Source organism: Rhinolophus hipposideros (genome assembly GCF_964194185.1).
Source record: "Rhinolophus hipposideros genome assembly, chromosome: 20".
NCBI lineage: Eukaryota > Metazoa > Chordata > Mammalia > Chiroptera > Rhinolophidae > Rhinolophus > Rhinolophus hipposideros.
The window spans coordinates 10142971-10160652 of NC_138066.1; the positions used below are offsets into that span (position 1 = coordinate 10142971).

Consider the following 17682-nt stretch of genomic DNA (forward strand, 5'->3'; position numbering starts at 1 on the left):
TACACTCAAAATAAGTTTTGAGCTGGAAGGATCTCAGCATATTTTATTGCTATCCCTTAAGTCCATAGTTTAGTTTCCTCTTAGGCTGAAGAAACCTTATCCTCACTCCCAGTCCCCAAATCCCAGTAAAGCATAGCAACCTATTCCACAGTGCAGGTGTCTCTGACAGAAAACACACTAGGAAGTTTCACAATTTCCCAAATTATGGTGTCCCAGGCTGTTCTCTCCTTCATAAACATTTGCTCCCAGGAACAAGCATGACTGACTCTGCACTTAAAGAGAATTTGAAATCCAACAATAGGAGTTCAATCTAAGTCAAACTGTTTGGTTTTTTTACCACCCCCAATCCCAAGACCCTAGAGGTCCCCCAGACACACGTCCCTCACCTTTTTCTTCAAGTTGTTCTCCAATCCAACTGACAAGCTGCGACTCAGCTCTTGCGCCAAGCTGTCCAACTCCTCATGAGGAGGTGGGGAGGTGGAGGGTAAATACAGCTGGGCTCGTGCTGTGGCCTCTGCCTGACGACTGAGGTGCAAAGAAGCATAGAGCTGAGAGGTCACCTCAGAGGACACTTGGTTCAACCCAGGAGCTTCTGATGAATCACTCAGGAGATCCTCTGCCCGGAAAGATGAACTGGGACTGGTAGCTGATGTTGCCATGAGTACAGGGAAAAGACAACTGGAGACAGCAAAGCTGGGATCTCCTGGTTCTGCTTTAGGAGAGCCCAAAGGGAAAAGTACACAGAGAAGGAAGATTTGGGAGAAAGGAGGAAGACTCTAAGCCAAGGATCCTTGGTTAATAAGAGTATGGAGGCTTTCTGGTTAGAGGAAAGGTTCCCACTGCTACCAGAGGCCATAGGAGAGAGCAAAAGCATTTCTTTCCACAGCTCCTGGAAATTGTGGAAAAGAAAGGTGCAGCAAGAAGGGGGTGGAGACAGAAGACCTACTGCGGGAGCAAAAGCACCACAGCAATTCCTCTAGAGTGCTGAAAGCTGCAGGAAATCAACTTCTGGCACCGGCTATCGCTGGTCAAATGAGCTCTTAAGTTCTCACATCCAGAACGTACAAACTGAAACAAACCCAAATCCAACAGGGGCCTAATTTCCGTCCAGCTGCCTTACTTGCCCCTCAGTGGCTCCATTCAGTCTAAGAGAGGCAGGAACCTGACGCTCCCCCTTCCCCACACCCCTCCGCCCTCTGCACCATTCTAGCCTGGGTCAACTCTCTTGTATATCCCCTTCAACCCTTCCTGGCAAGAAAGCCATGCAGGGATCCGTAGAATCCTTCCCTCCCAATTACCCCAAAAGAAACTTTGTGAACACCCAGTCACGCCCTCAGAGGTCCGTCCCTAAAACATACACCGCCCTCAAACCTAGTCTGTGATCCTCTACCCCGACCACCCCGTTTCAACTACTCTCCCACACCTCCAGTCCTCAGCACCCCCAATTCGCCAACGTGAGGACAAGGGATTGCTCCCTCCCCTGGGTACGGGTCGGGGAGACCAAAACGCCCCTTCCCGCGTGCCTCCCTACTCTCAAAACCGTTGGCAGCGTCCCGCCCACCGTCCGAAGCCCCGCCTCACTCGCCTGGATGACATCAGCAGCCCAAGAGACCTCGCTTACAGCGGTTCCTACAGCCTCTGGAGCCCAGGAGGCTGGACGCGCGTGCGCGGCCATGGAGGCCACGGATTGGCTAAGAGAGGCATGGAGGCGGAGTTATTGCTCGGCCGCTGCAGTGTGAGGACCGAGTGGGGCGAGACTCCACGGAAACCGGAAGTGTCGAGGGATCGGCGCTCGGAGCAGTTCCGGTGAGTCAGGGGAGGGGACCCTACCTGTTCGGAGGGATCCGGGACGGAGAGCTGGAGCCTACGGGAGTGTGGACAGTCCCAGAGCGGGGCTTACACTTTGTGCCCTGCAGATGACTGTTCACAACCTGTACCTGTTTGACCGGAATGGAGTGTGTCTGCATTACAGCGAGTGGCACCGCAAGAAGCAAGCGGGGATCCCCAAGGAGGAGGTGACAGGAGGGCCCCGCGCAACCGGGTGACCTCGCATCTCCAAACATACAGAGTCTCAGTCCAGCCCCTCCTCTCTAAACCCCGGCTCGTCCCCATCCCTGGCTTTTCTCCAACAACCGAGAGCTAACTCTGCCCCTTTCCCTCCAGGAGTACAAGCTGATGTACGGGATGCTCTTCTCTATCCGCTCGTTTGTCAGCAAGATGTCCCCGCTAGACATGTACGCCGAGTCAGAGGGGATGTTAAGGGAAGGAGGACTAACCTGGGGAATTTTGTGGGTGGGGTAATTCCCGGAGTGAAAGAGGCATTGACCCAGAGAGGGGAAGCTGAATCCAGGGCGAGAGTGCTGGAGCTGGAAGGGGAAAATCTGAAGGCAGAGAGGGTGTGTGTGTGTGTGTGTTGGGGGGGCAAGTTGGGGAGGGCGGGCTATGGGAGGTGTCTTTACTCAACCAGGCTCCTATAAATATGTTCAGAGAAGAGGGAATTGACCTAGAGGGGATTAGAAGTATCTTTTTGGGAGAGATTCCACTCCCATTCCTTAACATCCTCCTCATCTCCGCAGGAAGGATGGCTTTCTGGCCTTCCAAACTAGCCGTTACAAACTCCATTACTACGAAACGCCCACTGGGATCAAGGTTGTCATGAATACTGACTTGGGCGTGGGACCTATCCGAGATGTGCTGCATCACATCTACAGTGCGGTCAGTGCCAGCCCCCGCGACCCTTCCCCCAAAGCTCCTCAACTACCATGGTCACTTAGAGCCCCAAGACTCCTTCAGCTTCCCTGCCTAGATCCTACTGTATTGTATCTCTGTTGAAGTCAAGAGTTTTCTCGAGACCCTTGAGGTCTTGAAACACTCCCACCACCAGTTTCTCCTCAAACGGGGCTTGTGTCCCAGCCCTTGATCCTTGTGCATTCACACACCCCTGAGGTTTTACCAGGTTTGGGGTTGGGAACAAGTGCTCAAAGCCTGGCTCTAACACCCTCCCTCTCCATAGCTGTATGTGGAGCTGGTGGTGAAGAATCCCCTGTGCCCGCTAGGCCAGACGGTACAAAGTGAGCTCTTTCGCTCCCGACTGGACTCCTACATCCGCTCCCTGCCCTTCTTCTCCGCCAGAGCTGGCTGAAGGAAGTACCCCACCTCACCTCTTGGGAGAATCTCTGTATGCCTGGGGCCCTTCCTAACTGGTTTCATCTAAGGGCCCCCACTACCTGCCCTTCCTACCCCTCAAGCCCCCAGGCAGCCTACCCTAGTGCCCTCCCCCTCACAGGAAGGAAACCTACAGGAGTCCCTCCACCTCCAAACCATGCTCTGTCTCCAGTTTTATCCTCTACAAGATACGGCGACAAGTACAGAATAAACTTTGTCACCCTCTGCAGCTGGAGCGTGTCAGTTTGGGATGGTCGGTGGGGGGCGCTGCCCAACTCATGGAGGTGTGAACGGGGGTGGCCACATCCCTGGAGCCTGCAACGAGGCTTTGACCTTGGGTTTCTCAACAGCAACAAGATTGACATTTTGGGCTGGATAATTCATTGTTGGGGATGGGAAGGCTGTCCTGTGTTTTGTCCTGAGTGCCAATCACTGGATGCTGGTAGCACATCTCTCCGCACCCCAGTAGTGACGGTCAAAAATGTATCCCGATCTTGCCAAATGTCCCATAGGGGGACTAGGAGACTAAATCGCCCCTGTTGAGAACCACTGGGCTAGAGGAAGCCCAACCTGCTTCGGGTTCCGGAGGGTCCGAGGACCACTTTGCCGGGTTCTGCTCTCTGCGGCTCTGAGTACACTAAATATTCAGGCGACAGAACTTCGGAAGGCGAGACTTCTGCCGATGAGCCGGTTTGACTGGGAGGCGGGTGACTTTATGTAGATGAGGGGGCGGTGTCTGCATGTTGATTAGCTGGGCCCGCTGCGGACACTGCTGGGAGCCTAGCGGTCCCGCTGCGGTTCGGGCTGAGGTGGCAATTTTCTTCCGCCCCTTCTCGTTCCTAGGTCCCTACCCTCCTAGAATCGCCCTCCACCTTTACCTTCATCCATTTCCCCTTCCTCCCGGCGCCAGTGCCCCCGTATCCGAATATCTCCACTCGTGGTTCCCCCTGCGTTTTTCCCTCCCACCTCAAACCCCGCGACCTCCAGCATCCCGCCCCCGCGGGCCCAATCCTGCCTGGCGACTCTCGCCGCAGCATCCTCAGCCTTCCCAGAGCTCGCGCCACTACACCCCCGGTTGTTCGCCCTTGGGCTTCTTCGTTCTCCCCCCCTCCCGCCGCCTGGGAGCCCCCTCCCCCGCCCTGGCCAGCCAGCATGCAGGTGTCCATAGCATGTACGGAGCAGAACCTTCGCAGCCGGAGCAGTGAGGACCGTCTGTGTGGACCCCGGCCTGGCCCTGGGGGCGGCAATGGCGGGCCGGTCTGCGGGGGGCATGGGAATCCTCCGGGGGGAGGAGGGTCGGGCCCCAAGGCCCGGGCCGCAGTGGTCCCCCGTCCCCCAGCGCCTGCTGGGGCCTTCCGAGAGAGCACCGGCCGAGGCACTGGCATGAAATACAGGTATGGAGGTGGCCGGGCAGCCCGCCCCATCTGTTTCCCTTTCCTGACCCCTCAGGCTTCCTGAGATGCCGCCAGGACCCCCTGAAACTTCGCTAAGAAGATCCTGGCTCATTCCATCTCTTCTTCCCATTACCGGCACTCCCTTACTTGGTCCCTCTCTCCCTCTCTTGGTCTCCCATCAATAGCCCTGACTGGGGGAAATTCAAGTTTACCAAGGTTGATGGGGTCCTGTCAGACCCGGGGGGAAAGGGGAATGCTCCTGAGCTTCCCTCCTTACCTCCAGGAAAACCAGGGATGCACAGATCTCCACGCTGCGCACCCTGCCCCCCACTCCATGGAGTGTCCTTGGGTCGGTGTCCTGGGAAGAGGGAGAAGGAAAGGCTTTTCACGTGGTCTGTTGAGGGTGCCTGACCCAGATACCGTCCCCAAGGGCCCAGTCTCCGGCGACCTTTCTTCGTGGGGAAGAAAGTGGGGCCCTCAGAAGGATGGACCACATCTCTCAACCCCATGCTGAGGTCCAGGGCCGGGATAGAGAAGGTGGACTATAATGTAACCGACTTTCACTGAGAGTATGGCTGGGACTCGCAATAGGGGGAAGGGGAGGAGCTCCTGCTTGGAAGTGAGCAGAAGTCATTGATCTCACCTGGCTTTGTCACTTGACGAATTTGATCCTCTCCATGTGGCTGCCCTGATTGAGAAGCTGAGCTGACAACCTGGGTGGGGAGCCTGGGGAGAAGGGGGTTCAGAAACAGACTTCACGAGCCCATGGGAGCAGAGGGAGTAGAGAGGAAAGAGGGAAAACTAGGCTTTCCTGTCATACTCCCCACCCAGGTGCCTTTGTTGGAGGCCCATCTGCCTAGCCTATCCAAGGACCCTTGCTTGCCTGAATGCCTGAAGTTGACTTGGTTTACCCCTCCCACACCTGTGTCTACCTTTTAGCATAGCACAAACGCAGCACAATCAGCCGGTCACAGGCCTCCTACTCTGATTCCACACATCCCAGAGATGACTCAAACAGATAAGACCTCATCAGAAGAAACACAAACCAGGCAGCACATTTTCAATGTGACAGGAGGGAACAGAGGCATTGGATAGTGGCTCCACAGGAACAGTCATTTATCTGTTCACTTATGCTATGGGCATAACAGTGCCTAACTTGGTATCCCACTGGGTCTAGTTTCTTTGGACTGAGACACACTGAGGGCTTCTTATTCTGGAAGGAGAGGAGCTGGGAGCTGATAATCTATGTCCCTAGTGGAAACTCCCCACTTTCCTGAAACTTCTGTTTCCTGCAGGAATCTAGGAAAGTCTGGTCTTCGGGTATCCTGTCTTGGCCTAGGTGAGTTAAAAAGAAGAGGATTTAAGGGAAGGGCTTTCTTTCATGCCTTGTCTCCCACAGTTCTCATGTGCCTGGCTTCTCTCTTGCAGGTACCTGGGTCACATTTGGTTCTCAGATCTCGGATGAGGTATAAGTGATGGGACCTGGAAGCAGGGCGAGGGGCTGTGAGGGAACCAGAACAAGGAGAAATGGACTTGCGTAGGCATTTGGACAACATGCATGGAGAATGATGGATGCGAAGCTGGAGGATGGGGGAAAGGGAGAGAATGTAGAAATCAAGGCCGAGGTGCTGTGGGCTACAATATAGTGAGGGAGATCATTGCAGGGTCAGTGGTTGACCTTTAACTCTTTCTCTTACCTCCCTAGACAGCAGAGGATGTGTTGACAGTAGCCTATGAGCATGGTATAAACCTGTTTGACACCGCTGAAGTGTACGCCGCTGGAAAGTAAGGATGGGGTGAAAGAGCTGTTACAGTTAGAAGGCTGAGAGAACATGAGGGCTTTATGTTTTCTCTCTCAAAAACCCTTGGAATTCTGCCAACACTTAGTTCCAACCTTTCAGCTAGTGGGCCCCTGAAGCATTATGGGAATTATAGTCCCAAACATTAATCCCTCTCCAGCTTACAGGGCAATGGATATACTGTACAGTCAAATAAAATAAAACCAACAAATATATCCTGGGAGTCAGTTATGTGCAACTGCGTGGAGATTACAAAGCTAAGTTTTCAAACATACCTCGCCTCATCACACACCAGGAGTGTGGCTTCATTCTCAGCTTCACACTGGGAGTAGCCAAAGCCTAGATTGACCTACCCCTGCCTCTTCTCCATCTGGCAAACTCTTCTGCTCATCTTAAGACTTGGCCCAAATGTCAGCTCTTTCCAAAAGCTTCCCCAAAGTTGGTCACTACCCCCTTCATTTCCTGAAGCACTTTATACTGCCCTCTGACCACAGTTCATCAAGTACTAGGATATGTGGCCATACTTGCTGCTCAGCTGGGACACTCCTCCTTCCATGAAATTTGTCTTGCTCTTCCCTATGTCACCTAAATGCCTACACAGAGCCTAGCACAGAGCAGGCACTACTTGTGGGATGACATCAACATGCCCTCAGAAAGCTCATAGTCTAAGTGGTTAAACAAACAAATCCAAAAGACGAAGAGATATAAAAGACTGAATAACAGGAAAACACTACAGTAACCATCCACCATAACAACTGAAGACTTGTCACACATTAACTCATAATTAAGTGCCAAGGAACTGTGTAGCCTATAAGAGCAATGGAAGCTGACAAGAAGAACTAACTGTAGACTGTGGCAATCAGAGAACATTTTCCATTTTGCTTGGAGGCAGAATCTGAGCTAACCTTTGGAGGATAGGTGGGATTTTGCAGACTCAAGGGGGAAGGCAACAGATGGTTGGTACCAGTGTCTCCCTAGTCTGTCCCTCTCCCCTCATCCTATTCTATCCCTTCAGAATCCAGAATAGAGCTTGGGGCATCATTGATGCACAACTGATATTTGTTGAATGATTGAATGAAAACTACAACTACACCCCTAGTTCCAGAAGCTCTTATTTAGTCCATGACGGGGCTAACAGCCCAATGGGATCCTAGTTTATGCTCCACTTTACAAGAGAGAAAACTAGTCAAAGGGAAAGTTGGGGAAGAGGATAAAGGACAGATTCACCTTGGAGAGGTCAGTGCTTCTACACTGTTTTTCTTCCAGGGCTGAAAGAACCCTAGGCAACATCCTCAAGAGCAAAGGCTGGAGGTGAGACTGTGGTTTGGGGGGTTGCTGGGGACGTGATCATCCAAAAATCCTTTTCTTGCTGGTTCTCCCATTTCTCTTTTTCCAGGAGATCAAGCTATGTCATCACCACCAAGATTTTTTGGGGAGGACAGTAAGTGGCTGCCCCATTATAATTGGGGGGAAGATCTAGAGAATGTGTGAAGGTGTATGGGATGGGGTGGTGACAGCTGTCCCCATACCTACTACACTAGATCTGCATCCTGTCTATGAGGACCTATGAAATCCCCGTTCCTCATGGTGCCAGGCCAGCCCTGGTCCCCTATCTTTGTCACACCTCATCTTTGACTTACCTTTTCCTACAGGGCAGAAACTGAGCGAGGCTTGAGCCGCAAACACATCATTGAGGGTGAGAGTTAGAGGCTGGGAACCTGAAGTGGCTGGGTATGGAAACGAGAGGAGGTGGGAACACTCTCTGAAGCTCTTTAGTCAGAGGCTTTGAATAGGGGAGCTGGGATTTAGGTGGCCATGGCAAAAGAGTAAGGTCTGAGTTGTTTGGAAACTGAAGCTGAGGTGCTTACCTTCTTCTCTCTATTCCTACCCGAGGCTTGCGAGGATCTCTGGACCGTCTCCAGCTGGGATATGTGGACATCGTATTTGCTAATCGCTCAGACCCCAACAGTCCCATGGAGGGTAAAAGCAGCACCCTATCCTTACAGTCCTTCAAAACAGCACTTCTCAAACCCTCAGCAGGAAGCCAGCCCCTGCTCAGGAGACCTCCTAAGCTCCACAGTGGAGACTCAGACCCCAGGACTTAGACAGGGAGGGAGGCACAAACCAGATACCAATCTCTCTGACTTCATAGAAATACCTGGGGTCTTGGTGGGACAGGCAGAGATCTGCATATCTGAAGCCCTGGACGCCAGGGATCTGACAGTAAGGCTCTCCCTCTCCCATATGCCTAGAGATTGTGCGAGCCATGACCTATGTCATCAACCAGGGCCTGGCCCTGTACTGGGGGACATCCCGATGGGGGGCTGCAGAAATCATGGTGAGTGCGCCACCCCACTTCCCCATCCCACAACTGGTTCCCACTTTTCACATGGCCACTCCAAGCCCCACTCTATTGGAGGAGGGGGAGTGGAAGAAAATGGAAAGAGTGCTCTGACCGCCATCTCCTTCCCACCCCACTCAGGAGGCCTACTCCATGGCCAGACAGTTCAATCTGATTCCTCCACTGTGTGAACAAGCAGAGCACCATCTGTTCCAGAGAGAGAAGATGGAGATGCAGCTGCCAGAGCTCTACCACAAGATTGGTTTGTTCCCTCATTCCTGCCTTTCCCTTGGCTTCACTGTCACCTATATCTTTTTCCCCACACATCCAATCCTCTTCCTCTTAGGTGTTGGCTCAGTCACCTGGTCCCCTCTGGCCTGTGGCCTCATCACTAGCAAGTATGATGGGCGAGTCCCAGATACCTGCAGAACCACCATCAAGGTGAGATCTGGGGGCTCAGTATGGTAATACTGGGCTATCTTGGCTGTTGGCGTTGGGGTTGGAGGGCGTTTGCTGATTCTCTTTGGCCTCAAGGGCTACCAGTGGCTCAAGGACAAAGTGCAGAGTGAGGATGGCAAGAAGCAACAAGCCAAAGTCATGGATCTTCTCCCCATCGCGCACCAGCTGGGCTGCACTGTGGCACAGCTTGCTATTGGTGAGATACTGCCAGCTCTGGACCCTGCAGGGACTTGTCTCCTCCTGAGACACTCCCAAACCCAAGGATGGTTTGTCCTTAGGGAGGACCGTTCTCCTCCGAGACACTTCTTAAGGCTATGTGCTCACTGTTCCCATCAGTTAGTTCCCTTGTTTTCCTCTGGTCCTAGCGTGGTGTCTCCGCAGTGAGAGTGTCAGCTCGGTCTTGCTGGGGGTGTCGAGTGCAGAGCAGCTGATAGAACATCTGGGCGCCCTACAGGTGAGCTGGGGATTCATGCAGAGACCATCTCTGTCCCCTTCCCCAGCAGTCTACGCCTCACTGTCCAACCGAGAATAGGCCTGTGAGGTCACCCACTGCAAGGTCCTCGCTTTGCAAAGGAGAGGGCCCAGGGTGACAAGGTGAGGCAGGGGCACAGCTGGGACTCTTTCTCTGCTACCTGGTCCCCTGGGCTGCTCCCCTGGGTCCCCGAACTTCATGCCCTCAAACCTCATGCCTTTCAGTGACCCAGCATGTATTGACCTCTCCACCACCCCATTCTCCTTCAGGTGCTGAGCCAGCTGACCCCGCAGACGGTGATGGAGATAGATGGGCTCCTGGGGAGCAAACCGCATTCCAAGAAATAGTCCGTCGAGGGCACGGGGAGCCAAACCCGGGGCCGCTGCACCCCGCCCACCCAGAACTGCTTCGGAGCTGCTGCCTCGCTCACACCGGATCCCTCCACGCAGCGGCCAGAGCCAGAGCGGCCCCGCCCTCGAACGAGTTCCGGCTTCGAGTAGCGATAGCATGAACAAAGCCATATCCTTCCGCAGTGGGGCTGGAGAGGGAAAGTAACCCGCCGCCCCATGCTGCGTTCTCCTAGGCCTTCTTGCTAACCCCAGGCATGAGCTACTGGGCCGTCCCCTCTCTGCCATTTGGTTTCGCTCCCTTCTCTCTTACCCCAATCGCCGAGGCCCATTAAAAGAAAAAAACACATCAACACAGCAGATATAAGAAACATGCAGAGTACCTCAAAAGTGGACCTTGAAATATCATAAAGTGATAATAACCTAATAAGTGAGTTCTGATATCTGGGACAGAGGAAAATGGGGCTCTGACGTTATTCAGTACAAAGGAAGCCAGGCTGGTCCTGGCAGTAAGTAAATAATAATCTTGGGGAAACCAGGACTCTGCCTTTCAGCCAGGAGATGGAAGGCTTAAAACTTGAATGAATGTTAATTCTTAGTTTCTGCCGAGAGGGGGCAGGGGTGGGGAATGCAGTAACAGCACTGACAAAGGTAGAGGGAAATTTGGTAGCAGATGTATAACTTGAACAGGGTGGCCCTTGGAAAATACAGTTGGGCTGTGTTTTGCAGGAAATACTGATAGCCTTTAGGTCACAGCAGAGATATGGGGCTGACACATAAGGTCTGGGGATAGACTTTGGAGCCTTGAGCAGGACCTCCTACCTGCCAGTAAAGGACTGCAGTTTTCCTCTTGGCAATAATCTTAAAGCAATAATGATGGCCCCTCTTCTGTAAGACTTCCCAGAGAATTATAAATAAAATCTCAGCTTGATTCTCGCTCATCATGTCTGAAATTGCAGAGGGTTGGGAGGTGACGGTCTCAGTCTCAGATATCTGGCTCTCTAGCTCCCTGTCATTAGAAAGTTCCAGTACTAGCTTTCTCTCCATTGCTCATTTACTTCAATGATCCAAGCATCGTATACCCCAGGCCCCAGTTTTCTTCCTTCAGTTGCCACATTCCTTAGAACCCAGAGAAATCTGGCTTCTTTCCCTCTCTCTGACACCTTGCCGTTGTCGTGAAAGTTCTATTGGCCACACTTCTGGTCTTGTATTTCTTATTTCCCTCTTGCCTGATACCGGCACATGCACCAAGGCACATCTGGGTGGTTTTCTTGTGGCTGAGTGGGAGGGGCTGTTCTGAGGTACAGGCTTTGGGATTTGCTGAAGGAGAGGTAAAATTAAACCCGGTCTATTGTTGAGATAATACAGAGAGAGAGAAAGGAGTTATCATTATAAAGGAAAAAAGAAAACAAGTGAAGGATCAGGTGTGAGGGTGGCAGAAAAGCAGAATCAAGTGGGATTATGTCAGATACTGCCTCTTATTCTTCCCCAAAGGACTCTAATTTCACTGGGACCAAAAATGGGTGGAAAGTTACAACCTTCAGTGATCACAAGGCAGGGAAAGTTGAGCTCTGCCTTCCTTAAAATACAACCTTACCATCTCCCTTCTGTCCATCCTCATACTTCTCATCCTGAAGCTGGGAGAACAGAGTAAAACCAATTTCCAATAAAGTCAGTGGCATGCCATCTATTGGACTAGCAACCATCTGGATCAACTAATGAATACTTAATATCCACTCCTATCATCTCCTACTCATTTTGGAAGACTGGAGGAAACAAAGAGGTAAAAATGTATGACAAAACTATTAGCTATTCTGTAGCAAACATACATGAATTTGTACATTCAAAATAATATTCTCCTTAAATAATTACCTTGGGGAATTATGCAATTATTTTAATAATGCCTCCCTCATTGCTCAAAACATTTTTAAAACTCTTAGAATTACCTTCAGGGACAGTTTAGAAACCCCTTGTAAGAAACCTTCCTTTATTGTCACACCTCATTTACCATATTATCACTCATCTCATTCATTTAACAGGTATTTACTTATTGAGTCCTACTATGGGATGCAGTGAACAAAACCAGACACAGAACAACCTTTGAGCTTACAGATGGGCAAAACAAAACAAAAAATAACCCCCAAACAAAAACTTCAGTAGTCCAAAAGCCAGGGGAAAGCACATGGTGTTTCCAGAGTCTACAGTGGGTATGTGACATGGTGAGGCTGCACTGAGAGCTGACAGATGAGTGTTACTAAGCTGAAAGCAAGAGGGGAACAGCATACAAAAAAAGCCTTGTGGCAGAAAGGATCATACAAACCAAAGGTCTCCAAAGCCAGAGTGTCTAAAGAGGGAATGGAAGCAGAACATGAGACATGGGTGGGATTAGAACATACAGGGCCTTATAGGGAAACTTATCCCAGGGATAGTAAGAAACCCTCTATATCAGTTATCTATTGATACACAACAAATCACCCCAAAAATTTAGTGGCTTGAAACAACTTCTAAACACTTAATTTTTTTCATAATTTTTTCATCATTCTGTGGGTTGGCTGGGAGGTTCCTCTGCTGTTTTCATCCAGGCTCACTCGTGTGGCTGAATTCCACTGGCAGGTTGGCTGAACAGGAAAATCCAAGATAGCCTCACTGGTACTTCCTGCTTTTAGTGCTGGCTCTTGGCTGCACTGAGGAGCTATCAGTTCTCCTCCATGTGGCCTCATCCACCACTGGTTTGAATTTCCTTACATGGTAGTCTCAGAGCAGTATGGCAAAGGGACAAAGGCAGAAGATGCAAAGTCTCTGAAGGACTGTGCTCCAGAACTCATCACTTCTGCCACATTCACATCAGTCAAGCAAGTCAAGAAGCAAGCCTAGATTCAAGGGATAGAGAAATAGACCCCAATTTCTTCTCCCCAGTGGGAAAAGCAGCAAAAGTCACATTGCAAAGGAATTTGGGGCTATTAAACTACTACCATATTAAAAGGTTTTAAACAGGACTGGAAGGGGTGTGTTGTAGGACACGACTGAGTTTGAGATTTGGGAAGATTACTGTAAGCTGTGTGGAGAAAAGCTTGCAGAAGGCCAGAATAGCTGTGGACAGACTGGTTAAGAAGCTCCTACCAGGGTCTAAGCAAGAGATGACGGCAGTTTGGACTAGGATGATGTACTGGAAGGGGAGAAGAGTAGATGGATTGGTGATAAGTCAGTAAAGGAAGGTGAAAACAAGGGAAGGGTCAAGGATGATGCCTAGGTTTCTGGAGTTGGGTAAAGAAAAAGGTAGGAAACACTGGAAGAGATGATTGGACAAGGAGAGCATCAGTTTGGGCAAGTGACTGGATATCCAGGTCTGGAGCTTAAAGAAGCTTTGGCTGTCAAACACTTTGGGAGCATTTATATAAACAAATATACCTTAAAATTTTAAGATTTGATTACCAACTGGAGATATTAAAAGATGTGAGACTTCTGAACACCATTCCAAAGTTCCCAAAAAGTTTTGAATTATCACAGCATCAAAGTACATAGCTTCCCCCAAGTGACCATGAGGACAGCACAACTCAGGAGTTCTGAAATGTTTACTTAAAAATAATGGTACACCTTCTCACGAAATATGACCCTCTAAGGTTTTAACAATCTAGTTAAAAAACAAAACCAACTCTACATTACCTTTTACAGCCAGTAAACGCCATGTGTGTAGAGAAGCCTGTTTTATACTAAGAGATAGGTGTTGAAAATGTTTGGTACTGAGAAGTTAAAGTGAACACAATATAGGCTGGGGGTACAGGATGATAATTATAGCTAATATGTGATGTTTACTCTGTGCCTGGTTCTAAGCACCTTGTATATGAGCTCTTTCAACCCTATTATTACCCACATTTTATAGATGAGGAACCCAAGGCCCAGAAAAGTTAATTAATTTGCTCAGTGTCACAATTAATAAGTGGTGGAGGCTAGGATATGAACTCAAGTCAGAGGGCTCTAGAGTCTGTGCTATATTACCCTCCACACCAGAACCTGGACTGCGGGTCCAGGAGAGGAGGGTGAGGAGGCAGCTGGAGATGGGTGTGACACCATGAGAGAATTTGGGCTGTGAGTCCTATGTCCTGTTTACCTAGGGGGGGAATCAGACCCCTGAGTCAGTACTCCTGCTGGGCTGCTTTGCTGGAGCCATCATGGTGTGTGGGTGTCCAGACCTGGTTACTCCGGAAGGAAAGGATTCCCAGCATTCCTAAGGCCATGGTCTTGGAATCTAGGTCAGTCCTTAGGCTGAGATGTCAGCTGGGAGTTCAGCAGTTGGAGAATAATGACATTTGGGAATCCATCCTTACCAGAACACGGGGAGGAGGGCGGGGGCGGATATATAAGGTAAGGGCAGAATGAGTTAATGTCAGGCAGCATCCGTTCAAACATCCAGGAGCCCACTCAAAATTGGGCAGAATGGACAATGTCACTCGTTTAGGAAGTTTGTTTGGATGGGGTTGTGAAAGAGTGAGCAACTGAACGAACAGGTCCAGGGGGCTGTAGAGACCTGTGCCAGCAGCTGAGGGTTAGGGAGAAGGAAGGGAACTGGAGGTTTAAGGAGAGCGCAGAATTAAGGAGCGCGGGGCTTTGAGCTGGGAGATGAACGAAGGGATAAGAGGAGTAGAGGGTGGTGTGCCTCTGTCCGTCCCAGTCCTGGTACCATTTGGGCCGCCTGCCTCCCACTCACCACCCCACCGTGCTTCGCCGTCGCTGACATTCCCGGCCTCGCGCCTCCACCGCCCCCACACGTGCCACCGCAGGGAGCGGCCAGACCACCGCGTGACGCCTCGAGGGGCGGGGTCTCATTATTAAAAGGCGAGAGAGGCCGCGGCGCCCGCCCCAGGACCCGATCCGGGTCACAAGAAGGGCCAGCTCGATCTGCACACAACGCCAGCCGCGTCAGCGACGCCCTGGAGTCTGCGGCGGGTACCATGCAGCTCCTGGTCAGGGTGCCGTCTCTTCCGGAACGGGGCGAGCTGGACTGCAAAATCTGCTACCGGCCCTTCAACCTCGAGCGCCGTGCGCCCCGCCGCCTACCCGGAACGGCGCGCGCCCGCTGCGGACACACGCTCTGCACCGCTTGCCTGCGCGAATTGGTGGCGCGCGGCGACCGCAGCGGAGCAGCCGCGCGGGTGGTGCGCCTGCGCCGCGTCGTCACGTGTCCCTTTTGCCGCTCGCCTACTCCGCTTCCGCGGGGCGGGGTCACGGAGGTCGCAGTGGACCCGGACTTATGGTCGCGGTTAGAGGAAAAAGCGCGGGCCGAACGCGAACCAGATGAGGCGGGTCTCCCGGTCAGGGAAAGCGGCGACGCCGACCAAGAGGCCAACGAGGAAGAGGAGAGCGAGAAGGGGGCAGGGCCGAGGAGCGCAGGGTGGCGCGCGGTCCGGCGGCTCTGGGACAGGGTGCTGGCACCCGCGCGCCGCTGGCGGCGCCCGCTGCCTAGCAACGGTGAGGGGCTACCCGGGGAGGTCGCGGGGGAAGAGCGCCCGGGAACGCCAGGGTTCGGCCGCATAATCCCAATGCTACTAACCCTTCTTCTTTCCCCCAGTGCTGTACTGTCCGGAGATCAAGGACTTTTCCCATATGACCCGCTGCACGCTGTAACCGCGGGACCGGGAAACTGCGGCAGAAAGAAGATGGGAACTGCATTCTCAGGGCGTGCTGGATAGTACAAGAGTATCCCCTCTCCCATCCCGGGATTGGCACTGATGAGGAAGTTGAGCCGAGGGCAGGAGGGAACGCCCTGGGAGGTGTTGATGCTGAGCTGGGGAACCTCCTAGACGAGTCGCCCCCATCTGCTGACTGCCAGATTTACATATGCAGGATGGAGTGGCCCAGGGATGATAAATACAAAGTCTACGTTCCCGTGGGAAGAAGACAGATTGTTTCCTTAGCTGTGACTTTGGCTTTTGTCCAGGGCAGCTCTGGTGTGTGGGAGCAACAAGTCCCATTTTAGCAATTGTCAGTGGTTTGAAATTTTTAAAAGATGGAGCGAATAGGCTAGTTTTCATGTCATGTTGCTCTCACTTCTCTAGCAAGTAAGAGAACTAAGAAAAGTAAGGCTTTATTTTTTCCCCCAGTGCTGGTATGCCTACTGTCTTCCCATTCCCAGTGCTGTGTTCCTAAAATTGAGATGCCTCCTGCCTTGTTTCATTTCAGAATCTCCCTTCAACCCCTTAGGGCAGGTATCAGAAGATCCAAAGGGCATTTATCTGAGGTACCTAATTAGAGCCTCTCAAGAAGGGAGAGCTATTTGGTAAAAGTATCAAATTTTAAACCTTTGATACCGTGTTTTTACAGTCACAGGGAAACACAGTCACTACTGAAAAAAGATGCCCATCATACAATTTTAAACTTGTGTCCCATAATTGGACATCTCTTATTGTATGCCATGGATTTTATTTTAAAATCCTGTCAATACCTTTTGATAGTATAAAGGACCAGCAGAATTAGCATCAGTGGGAACTTGTTGGAAGTGCAAAATCTCAGGATTTCACTTCAGATTTACTGAATCAGAACCTGTATTTTAACAATCCCGGGTGACCCGTGTGCATGTAAAAATTTAAGAAGCACTGACGCAGGTCATAGAGGCCCTAGGATATTATCATCCATGGATGGAATATTTAGAATACAAATGGTATTTAATAAATTACATACTGTTTTGTTGAAGGTTCTAGTCATTTTGTTGCTGAAGAATATCTAAATTCTTTGTGTGCATAGTTTACTTACTGTGTTTCAAGTTAAAAATGTGAACTTAAGTATAAACCCCTATTTTTGTAACTATTTTGGCTTTTTCCTGTCCCTCAGCTTAAATGTGGTCTCAGCTTAAATGTTTCCTCTTTTGGGAGGCCTTGCTCAGCATTCAATCTGGTGTAGCCCCTTCCCTCACCCTTTGTAGCATGCCTTTTTATCTTCAGTTTTTATTTGCAGATGGTATGTTTCAGATAGTATATGTTTTGTTGATGTCCCCTACTAGCGTGTAATCTCCATGTGAGCAATGACTGACTTATGACTGTTCTCTCTCCAGGGCCAACAGCAGTATTAATGTATAGTATATACTCAATAAATGTTTTTTGGATTTATTTTTCATTTTTTAATAGCATCAAAAATTAAGTGGTGTCTCTCAACCTCTGAGCAGCCCTAGTAGTGACCAATACATGTCAAGTGTTTAGCAGTTCAAATATTTGGCAAGCTATGGAGGTCTGACCCCTACCCTCCAACTCCATTAAAAAAAAAAATGTGTACACTTCTGCACACTTAGAACTGAATCTGTAGAGCTGTAGTGACCTCTACTGACTCTTGGGGGAACTAAGCAACTGGACGGTGGAAAGGATGATCAAAAAGGATGAAGAGAAGGCAGTTCTGAATCTCTCTAGGCACTGCTCCCACTACACTTGTCCAATAAGCCCTGCCCTTTCTCTGATCTCAACCTGCAGCCTCTGTAGGTACCCTGCTGCTCACTCTCCATCTCTAAATTCAGCTCGTCACATTGGGGTTGGGGTTGGAAAAAAAGCCTCGGAGTTTTAGTTGATGATCCAAGAAATAAAATTGAGACAAAGGTAAAGTCACAAGATTTTTAAAAAGGAAAAAGATGGATAATATGTAATGGCAGAAAGCAATGCCTTTTCTTTCCTTATCCCTCCCCCCAATCAAAGAACTCCCCCACTCAAAAATAACAGAGCACACA

General features: G+C 50.6%; 4 protein-coding genes across 16 annotated transcripts in view; 3 read left to right on the forward strand and 1 right to left on the reverse strand.

Moving 5' to 3' along the window:
- The window catches only part of CNTROB (centrobin, centriole duplication and spindle assembly protein), a 26656-nt gene extending 21455 nt beyond the window's left edge, over positions 1-5201 (reverse strand). For 9 of the 12 annotated variants that reach the window (XR_013991947.1, XM_081028785.1, XM_081028784.1 and 6 more), the window contains exons 1-2: positions 4837-5201; positions 387-709 (exon numbers count right to left, since the gene is read on the reverse strand). Coding sequence is in view for 11 of the 12 variants with exons in the window: in XM_081028785.1 (XP_080884911.1) it covers positions 387-709; positions 4837-5068 (555 nt within the window). In the remaining variant the exon portion in view is untranslated. Of the gene's footprint in view, positions 1-386; positions 1379-1585; positions 1648-4836 lie in introns of those variants that run through there. The other 3 variants (XM_081028779.1, XM_081028778.1, XM_081028777.1) reach the window with 2 other exon arrangements.
- On the forward strand, positions 1723-3390 carry TRAPPC1 (trafficking protein particle complex subunit 1). The gene is made up of 5 exons (XM_081028790.1): positions 1723-1806; positions 1917-2015; positions 2164-2234; positions 2577-2715; positions 3014-3390. Exons 2-5 carry the CDS (start codon positions 1917-1919, stop codon positions 3140-3142), a joined length of 438 nt encoding a protein of 145 aa, XP_080884916.1. The 5' UTR covers positions 1723-1806; the 3' UTR covers positions 3143-3390.
- Positions 3967-11677, forward strand: KCNAB3 (potassium voltage-gated channel subfamily A regulatory beta subunit 3). Of its 2 annotated transcripts, XM_081028787.1 has the most exons (14): positions 3967-4559; positions 5855-5898; positions 5988-6025; positions 6265-6344; positions 7625-7669; positions 7755-7799; positions 8011-8054; positions 8252-8338; positions 8611-8696; positions 8841-8961; positions 9046-9140; positions 9234-9354; positions 9524-9612; positions 9900-11677. In XM_081028787.1, exons 1-14 carry the CDS (start codon positions 4318-4320, stop codon positions 9975-9977), a joined length of 1215 nt encoding a protein of 404 aa, XP_080884913.1. In that variant the 5' UTR covers positions 3967-4317; the 3' UTR covers positions 9978-11677. The 2 variants fall into 2 exon arrangements, with proteins under 2 accessions (XP_080884913.1, XP_080884914.1); XM_081028788.1 differs by having other exon boundaries at positions 4025-4559; positions 8841-9140; positions 9900-10917.
- Positions 11678-14808: 3131 nt separating this feature from the next.
- Positions 14809-17073, forward strand: RNF227 (ring finger protein 227). Its single transcript, XM_081029692.1, has 2 exons — positions 14809-15443; positions 15544-17073. Exons 1-2 carry the CDS (start codon positions 14927-14929, stop codon positions 15597-15599), a joined length of 573 nt encoding a protein of 190 aa, XP_080885818.1. The 5' UTR covers positions 14809-14926; the 3' UTR covers positions 15600-17073.
- Positions 17074-17682: the final 609 nt, after the last annotated feature.